The 9,543-nt window shown below is 43.8% G+C and overlaps 1 protein-coding gene across 1 annotated transcript; it reads left to right on the forward strand.

Moving 5' to 3' along the window:
* Positions 1 to 727: 727 nt before the first annotated feature.
* LOC113409481 (UAP56-interacting factor-like) lies at positions 728 to 7,534 on the forward strand. The gene is made up of 3 exons (XM_026663438.2): positions 728 to 891; positions 3,985 to 4,116; positions 7,497 to 7,534. The coding sequence occupies exons 1-3, from the start codon at positions 792 to 794 to the stop codon at positions 7,532 to 7,534; spliced, it is 270 nt and encodes an 89-aa protein (XP_026519223.2). The 5' UTR covers positions 728 to 791.
* The last annotated feature ends 2,009 nt before the right edge of the window (positions 7,535 to 9,543 follow it).

Here is a 9,543-nt window from a genome sequence, read left to right on the forward strand (position 1 = left end):
AATGTGATCCAATGGCTGGAAGTTGAAGCTGGAGCATGGAATAGAATCCACATACCTTGAGTCCGAGAGTCCTGTAACCTAACCACCAGATAAATGCCTATTTTCATGATGATAATTAATATTTAATTAATAATTCATTAGTTTAGCAAGATTAATAAACCTTGATAGAGAGCAATGGGGATATATATTTGCATTCTCATAGAGGTAGGTATATATAGTAGTGCACTGGGTTATTCGGCTGTATGATCGGGTACTTAATTGGCCACACAAGGATATTTACACAGGACTATTTAGTTGGGGGCAGACTGGGGCAAGGGCACATGGTATTGGGGCAGTTTAATCACATGTGGGAGTAGTTGTACTGAAGCAAAGAGATCTTTAGTTGCATGCAAAGGCGTGTGCATGGATTGGCGGCATTTAATCATTCACTGACTGGGGCATTTGCATGGGGTCTTTAGTCGTATACGAGGGTGTTTGCACATGGGCGCCTTGGGAAGTCACTAACCTGCTTTGTGCTGGACATTCTCCTCCTGACCTGTAGGGGGCATACTGAGGCTGAGATTACAGGTTTTTTCCCGGAGAAAGCTAGACCTCATCATTGACCCCTCTTTCACGCATGCGCAGATCCACCCCGCTCAGCGAATTATTGAATGCGCACGCGCCTGTGCCCGTCTAATCGCGCGAGCGCCAGCCAGCCACAACACTGGCTGCCGGTGAGGATGTGACCGCGCGTGCGCAGAGTGGGCGGCCGTTGTCTCAGTCAGGGAGGGGAGGCGGCTCTCAGTTCGGCCATGAACGGGTTCCGTGTCGGGGCGACCCCTTTGGGCTTCTCCGCGGCGGCTGCCCGGAGCGGCAGCAGCGAGAGCCTGGAGAAGATCGACATGTCGCTGGGTGAGGAGAGGGGCGGGCCGGGCCGCGACGGCCCCTCCCGAGTACGCGGCCCCACTGCTTGTGGGGCGCGGGCCGGGGCGGGCCGTTCGGCCCTAACCACGCGTGGGTCTCGCGGGCCGTGCGGCGAGGGCGGGGGAGGGGGCGCGGACCCGACCACTGCCGGGGGCGGGGAGGCGCCCTGGGCCTGGCGAGCGGGTCCAACGCGGGTTGGGCCTTGTCTCCCGAGGCCCTCTCGACTGCATGGCAGGGGGCGGCTCCTGAGACCACTCCCCCCCCCCACCCTCGGGCTGTCCCTCCCTGTGGGGGTGGGGAGCCGGTGGCGCAGGCCCGGGGGCCTGGCACGCGCTGCAGCTCAGCTGGCTTCCGGTAGGACCCATTGCACAGTGACTGGGGGTCCCACTCAGGCCCATTGCCTCAAGGGGGAGGCGGGCCAGCCTTCCCGCAAGGGAGGAAGCCTGGTCCGGCTTGCCCTGCAAAGGAAAATATTCAGGGAGGGGGACTAGGCCCAGCACAGTTTGTCAGGCTTGGGCCCCTTTTTTTTGTTGTTCTATAAAGGCCTGGTATTTTTCCCCCCTAAGAAGAAAAGTTGCTGTTTAGCTCTCTCATCTTAGCAATGGCCAGCCTTGCCTACTTTTGGTGTTTGACCCATTGGTCAAGAAAGAGCCTCAGAAATACAGGTGGACTCGCCATTGAAGTGGTCATGTATTCAGGCTTTAACCAAGGGGGCTTTTTTTTTTCTTTAGGAGATTTTGGAGTTAACTGGGGGTTAACCAAAACAGCTGAGTTTAAACACTCTGCCTAAAAGAATTCATATCTCTTCTCAATTCAGTTTTACTTTGAATCTGTGATGTCTTAATCCGACGAAGTGGGCATTCACCCACGAAAGCTTATGCTCCAATACATCTGTTAGTCTTAAAGGTGCCACAGGACTCTGTTGCTTTTTACAGATCCAGACTAACACGGCTACCCCTCTGATACTTAATCCTGTTAGTTATCCTACTATCAAGTTTCCCAAAATTCCGGGGAGAACAAGATCTGACTTTTTTTATGTAAAAGAGATTTTCTTTGGGGGGGGGGGACTTCATGTTGCCTTTATGAATATGAAGATGCAAAAAACTTTAAAATATGAGGGTGGCTACAACTTGCCCACTTTTATTGCACATCAAATGGGCTTTGCCAAGTGACTAACCCAGTCCTTCATTTGGACAAATCTTGTAAAACACTGGCTCAGGGCTCCCTTAAAGGTAGGAATGTGGGAGGATGGAGGGTTGGTTTTTTGTATATAGTGTATTATGATACACAGATTCAGTTTGATTGGCTAGGGAAGATACTTACTTTGGTTGCCTAGTTTGTTTCATTCTAGTCTCACTTTAATGTTTTCTCTTTATGTCCATTTTTTATCTAGTAATGATTTACTATAGGTGTGTCAGTAGCAATACCTTACAGAGAACTGCTAATGTGATACCTTGTTTGGAAATTATTCTCCTTATATTGTCTATAATCTCATGTTTAGTTTGTTACTGGGGTAATTTACATGAAAACAAAATCATCCATTCCTATTGTCCCTCAGCTAAAGACATGTAATCTGTTGTAGGGTTGGCAGGATCATGGATTATATGAAATCCCACATTTGTCATGGTGTCAGAAAAGTTGTTGACAAATGTCTCTTATATCGGTATAACTACATCTCTCCAGGGTGTGGAGTGACATAGTTATACTGACCTAACCGTGGTGTAGACAAGGCTTCTTCTGTTGTCATAGCTATTGCCTCTCTGGGAGGTGGAGTACCACAAATTGGCAAAGCTCTCCAATTGGCATAGGCAGCACCTTCACTAACCGCTAGTGTGGTGCAGCTGTGCCACTGCAGTGTTGTAAGTATAGACAAAGCCTGAGTTAATGATTTTTGATAAAGAGCTCTATGGAGCTCAAAAGCTTGTGTCTTGGATCAATTTCGGTTGGTGAAATAAAAGATATTATTTCATCCACTTAGTCTCTGTGTTTTCAAAGGTATTCTTGAGTTATCAGTTGGTCTGCAGTCTAATATGTTATATTTTTTTAACCTTAAATTTTCTAAAGTGATGTGGGAGATGGGCCATCTGCTTTAAAATGTGTTTAAAATGGACTAAATAAATGTTTGGAAGCTTAAAATTCCAGTGCTAACTTGGCTGAATGTCATAGTACTGTCTTTTTTTCTGTCATAGTACCGTGTCTTTTTTCTGATTAAATATGTTCAATATTAAATATTGTAACATATGTAGCATAAAATATATAGACCAGGCAGTATTATAGAAGTAATATTTCTAGAACATTGTTTGGTATTTTCTGACTTTGTATGATTGATTATGCTGTGTTCTAAGACACTTCATTTGAAACAGATTTTTTTTGAGAAGCAGATTCTTCTGGTTCCTCCATACAGTTAACCCAAAAATGTTATGCTTGACCTATTTCCAGCTATTAAAACTATCTACAGAACTTGGGTTACTTTAATAGCTGCCGCAAATAGCCACTTCTATATTATATATATAAAAATGCATTCCACAAAACTTATTATGAGGCTGTTGTTTTAGGAGACAGTTTAATTGAAATTATTCAGACAGTAGCATGAGAGTAATGCTGTAAAGCCCAGAGTAAGGCTTTTTGAAAATTGTTGCCCTTATAAAAAAAAAAAAAGGGAAAAGTGTAGATTTCTTATATCTATGCTGAATACAGCAGTCCTACTTGACTGTAATACTAACTTACCAATGTAAAATAATTGTACAGTGCAGAAAAACTGGTGCCACTCACTGGGCACTACTAACTGCTGACTCTTTACTGGATAACTTAATTTTCATTATTGGTCTTAGAGAACCTAATGCAAGAGAAATACTGGAAAGGATGGTGAGTTGCAAGTGACATCCCCACCAATAAATCTGAAGGGCCAAATGAATAGCCCTGGCTCCATCTTTACTCTCCCATTGAGAATTATTCCTAAAAGACTGACTCTGGGAGTTTGCCTGAGTAAGGGCTATAGGGCTTAATTCAAAGCAACTAAGATTTTATCACTACTTAAAATACTTAAGTCTAAAGTGTATCATAAAACCTTTATTTTTGCAGATGATATAATTAAATTGAATAAGAAAGAAGAGAGAAAGCAGTACTCCCCCCAAATGAACAGAAGGCTTCAACAGAATGGAACTCGACAGTTCAGGATGAGGGGGACCAGGTGGGGAATCCAACAGCAGACAGGTATGTGCTTTATAAAAATACAACACAGTTCTCATAATTACTGTGCGGTGAAATGTCACCTACTAAGTAAAGCCATGTAGCACCACTTTTTGTACTTTATGAAAAAGTATGGGTTGACGTAATAGTTCACTCAGTCTGTTCTAAATGCTGTCATGTGGAGTTTAAATTTATAATTCAACTCTAGTTTGTGATCCTCTTAAATAAGTTTTCTGTGTCCTAGTGCTTCTGTGTGGGCTCAGTGTTTGGATTTCCATGGACAACAGGAGCTGTGGCTGTATCACACTCCTTCCATGAGTCGGGGAGTCTTGCTCTTTGTTCAGCTTTCTCCTGGAAGTTGTATTGACAGTATATTGTGAACTACATCCCTCTAGCCCGCTTCTGAGGAGTGGCAGAGAGGGATATCACAATGGTCGGGGTTTGTAGGTGGAGAAACCCGGAGTCCTTGCCAGTCCCTAAAACTTTCTGTAAACCAGAACCAAACTGTTACATTCATTAAGTTGTATCTACCTATCAGGCCTTTCACAAAGGCAACTGCTGTCTACATATCTTGCATTTCAGTACCCTACTCGAGTCTGTGACACTGCCTCTATGCAGCAAGCCTGCAAAGTAAGACTTAGTGAAATCTGAGTTCTTTACTCTCCAGAATGCACAAAAGGATGGAGCAGAGTGCTTGAGTGAGAAGCTGCTCCAGATACCTCCTTTGTGAACAAAGATCTTGCCATGTCTCACTTTCCAGGCCCACAGTGTTACAATGCACTAGAGGTGTAGGGGAAGAGGGCAGTGAAGAGGAAGTAAGGTGTACAATTTAAAAATTTAAGTCAACATTGCTATCTAATTCTATTAAAGATTTCATTGGTAATGATGAATATTTCCAGTAGACTGTATTCAGATGCTCCTGAGGCACTACCCAGATTCTAGGTGGCTAACTAGACATGTGGCTGTGACACTGGTGCTTTGAAAGGTAACTATTTGTACCTTCTTAGCATTGTGGATAATGAAAGCTATACAAAATTCAACTGTCTGATTCTGATGAAATAAGCTTATGATGCAGTAAAGTGAATTATGAAGCATTTAAAAATTCCACTTATGCATTTTTTCATTTTGTGGCAAGTAATTTAACTTAAGCTTGCAGCTGTCTCTTAGTGGAATTTTAGTAAGAAACAAAAGGAGACAATTGCTAATACAAAAGTGGGAAACAAGTGTTGGATTAAAGTTTATATGCATCAGAGTGTTTGATTTGTTACTCAAGTATGTATAGTGTGAGAGTAAGGGTTATGTGTTTTAGTCCCAAAACATCGGCTTTGTATGAAAACCAAACCTAACTCGTAAAATTGATCAGTTTAAAATAAATTTGTTTGGAAATCTTTAAAAATGCACCTCCTAATGTTTGGGTTACAAACACAGCAGAATAAAGTGCATGAGAAGGAATAAGTATCTTTGACTGGAAATTGATCATAAATATACTAGCCTCCTTTCACTGTCCAAGCCATGCCAAAATGAAAAAGTCCAATCTGCATTAATGTCATTTAAGATACTTGTCATATTTTCAGTTCTAATTTTCATTTTCAAATGGAAAATTAGAACTGAAAATATGACAAGTATCTTAAATGACCTTTATTAATGCAGATTGGACTTTTAAATACAATTGTTGACAGTCCCTTAGTCTCTTAGGGAACTGCTCTCTTTGGCTTGTATTCACTATTGCTAGAGCTGGCTTAAAAACAGCAAACGTGTCACAGAACTTTTTCAGATTTGAAATCAATCTCTCTCTCTCTCTCTCTCTCTCTCTCTCTCAAAAAAAGAGCTCTAACTGTTCTTTCCTGCACAACTAGACAAGATCGTCTCTAGTGGGAAATGAGCCCTACTCATTTCACATGGATGCTTTTTTCAGGCTCTGAACAGTTCTTCTCCAAAGCATATCAACAGCTACTCATTGTTCAGGCATTGCACTGTTGCAATTCACTGATCTTGTTTTGGGGGGCGTGGGGGGGGGGTGTCTTTATTCCCAGAATATTAAATATCATATCTCTGCCTTGATAGAGCAATAATTGTTTTTAATTCATCTTTATTGACACTTAAACTGAACCAACAGTACCACTGTCCCGTCTTGGGGTCTGAGTGCACCCCCACAGATGTCAGGCCTTGAGCCTATCTCTCCTGGGGTGGAATTGTGCAATTCTCCCACTCTTAGATTAGGATCTGGGTTACAGTCCCTTGGATACCAACCAAGACTACTTCAGTGGGTCCAAATTTGGGAGCGTGGGACAGCAGCTGATCCGTGTCTCACAAACAACGTCTTCAAAACAATGCATTTATTCTTTCACCCAAAGATACAAAGTGCACAGGGCTGCAATACGAAACAAGAGTCCTGCACACATTTCCTTAAACTTAATCTCTCTATCCAGAACTCAGACTTATTCCCATTTCTGAATTGGGAGAAACATGCTTCCTGCTTACATTATACTCTTTCTGTCTCTGAATGAGTCTTCCCAGCCTGTTGGCTTTTTCCACTGACACACTCTGGCCAGTCACTGAACTGTCTGTCTATCTTTCAGTTTCTATAAGGGTTTAGCTTACCCTTTGATGTTAGGCTCTTATTTGTCTCATTGTTTTACTTTTCTTGCTTGGTTCTTTAACAACCCTTTTACAGTCTCCTTTGCTTTAACTCTATGCATTCAGACAGCAGCAATACAAAATTGAACAGTGAAATCAAATCACACAATCTATACAAAAAAAATTAGACATTATTCTCATTTGTCACATCTGATTCTTGGGTATTTCTCATGGCCCAGGTCCTTTGAAACCAAAATAGGAGCCTGTTGACTAAAGATTTTTCTTCATGTGAATTCCTTCGTAACTCGAATCTAATTCCTTTTTTGCTATGCTGTGCTCCAGCTTCTATGAGCCTTCATTATACCTTTTTTATCCCTAATTCAAGGTATTTTACATATCTGTAAAAGTTAGCATGGATGTGTTCCCCCACATGTCTGTTCCAGGCCTCAGAGGTTGTTCTTTTTACTAGGGTAGCCTGGATCAAATGTGTAAGGAGTGTTCACTGTGTACTTTACAAATGTGTTTAAGTATCTTGAATTAGAGATAGGTGTGGGGGGCAAATATAGTGAATAGAAACCTCATAGTAAATATCGGCACTTGACAAAATTTCATATCAGGTGATGTACTTCATACATCAGGCAAAATTCATCCCCAATGCTGCATCAGATGCAATAATCAACAATAGAATAAGTGCTCAAATTGAAAATGATTGTGAAATGCAAGTTTTGAGATGAATAGGACAGTCCATACATCCCAGAGCTGCGATTTCAAGCTGGCAGCCTAAGAAGAGCTGCTGCATTGATTATACTCGTTTCACTTTTTCAAAGTGATCTTCACAACCATGAGGACTGGAAACCTTAAATGAAATGTTTGGTTCTGAAGCAAGGGGTGGATTCCGCAGTAAACTGGAACTGTGGAATTATGGAATACATAGAACCCGGTGCATGATCCTGCAGCAGATCCTTTGCTATACGTGAGCAGCTGAGAAATGAGCTTCTGGAGGTCATTTAATGTGCTGTCAAGCTTCTTCAGCAGGACATCAAGGAGAGAGGAGTTGGCGATTGGGAGTGTGGGGTGGTATGAAGAAGTTAGTGGAAAACAATCTAAAAAATCTTCACCATTTTTTTTGCTTTCCATACCACTTCCAATAGGAAGGAAGTCCCTTTGAGACAATCCTCCATGCCCTGGTCAGATGTAACTACTTTCAGCGCTGCTGACCTAGAATGAAGGGCTCTACCTCTGGTTTCTACTGTCCAGTCCATTATACACTGAAAAGTCTGTCCTTGAACATGTTTATAACAGGGTGTGTGTTCCCCTTCAAAACGGAGCAAAAACATGGTTTGTTTATTACTGTAGAAGGGAGACCAACTTGTGTTCTCAAATCCTATTAGCCTTGGTCTTTACAGGGTCTAATGCTATTTAGGAATATGATTAAATTGTCTCACTTATAGCACAAAACCAAATGGTTAGAATCCTGCCTGTGGAGCCCACTGTTGCAGCTGGGACCTCCAGGATGGTAGATGTTGACAGTGTAGACCGCATCTGAGTATAATTCCTGTTTTATAAGCTGGGACTTTCCAGACTCTTGTTGCTTGCTGTATGATCAGAGAGTTGAAATAAAATATGCCATTTTGTGCTGTTCGGCTATGGTCTGATATAGTTATCTTCTTGGTTTGAGGCCAGCCTTGAACTGACTTATGTGATGTAGCAGCAGCAGCATCTGCAACATGAGGCCAATAACTTTTGCTTTAAGACAGAGGCTCCCCAACTCTTTTGTTGTGTCCCCTTCAGAGATTCATGTCTCCCTCTTTTTACGTAATGGTACCATAGGGGTGGGGGGTACTCACCATGTCGCAATTGAGGAAGCCTTCCACTCTCTACAGTGGTCAGGTAGCCTCGGCTGCCAGGACCTGGCTCCCTGCCTGACGGGCTGGTGTCAGGAGGGGAACAGAAGGCTGTAGCCCATGAGTACTGCCCATCCCTCCACCAGACTCAATACCCTACAGCCTCCGGCCCTTCAGCATGGCTCTGTCTGCTTCCCCTGCACAGGCTCTATCAGTCAGGGGACACGGATGGGGCTCTGTGCCCTGAGGCTGTGCTGAAGGGCTGGGGCCAGCAGGGGGCTCTGTCTGGCAGGGAAAGAGCAGTACTCCCAGGGTGCAGCCTGCAGCCCCCCACTCAGAGTCTGTCTGCCTTTCCAGAAGAGGAGGGTGACTGCACTTTGTGGCTGCAGCCGTGGGGGAGCAAGATGGGCAGGGAGCCTGATCCTGGCAGGCGAGACTGCCTATACGGAGCCCCTCCTGCTTCCCATCCGGACAGATCCCTCTGCTGATTCTGACCCTTCAGCGCAGCCCTGTCCGGTCATAAAATCATAGAAGTGTAGAACTAGAAGGGACCTTGAGTCTAGTCTGCTGCCTTCACAACAGGACCAAGTACCATCCCTGACAGATTTTTGCCCCAGATCCCTAAATGGCCCCCTCAAAGATTGAACTCACAACCCTGGGTTTAGCAGGACAATGCTCAAACCACTGAGCTATCCCTCCCCCTTACACCTTCGATGGGGTCATGCCCCACACTTTGAAAATCTCTGATCTAATGCAACCAAAAGTTATTGGGCTGTTGTCAGGAATTCCTGGGTGAGCTGCCCTGGCCTGCGTTGGACGGGACATCAGAACGGATGTTCACCGTCTGGCCTTACAGCCATGAACTCTGGGAAGTTCTGCAGTGGGGATGGGCTATGGACAGAGGTTTACTCCATGCAGCTCCTGCAAGGGAATCAAAGGGGACGCAGCATCCGGTTTGGTTCCGGACAGATAGATTCGCCAAGACAATGCCAGGTCCTGTTTCCTGATAAGATGTGGTCACATCTTAACA

The sequence above is a fragment of the Terrapene carolina genome, unplaced genomic scaffold (genome assembly GCF_002925995.2).
Source record: "Terrapene carolina triunguis isolate 2854851 unplaced genomic scaffold, T_m_triunguis-2.0 Scaffold33627, whole genome shotgun sequence".
Classification (NCBI taxonomy): domain Eukaryota; kingdom Metazoa; phylum Chordata; order Testudines; family Emydidae; genus Terrapene; species Terrapene triunguis.

What these genes read in the sequence shown, in the direction of transcription:
- LOC113409481 (XM_026663438.2), top strand. Translation starts at nt 792, where the DNA reads ATGAACGGGTTCCGTGTCGGGGCGACCCCTTTGGGCTTCTCCGCGGCG. An exon ending in GAAGATCGACATGTCGCTGG is followed by an intron (nt 892 to 3,984) that starts GTGAGGAGAGGG and finishes TTATTTTTGCAG; the next exon opens with ATGATATAATTAAATTGAAT. An exon ending in GGGAATCCAACAGCAGACAG is followed by an intron (nt 4,117 to 7,496) that starts GTATGTGCTTTA and finishes ACTTTTTCAAAG; the next exon opens with TGATCTTCACAACCATGAGG.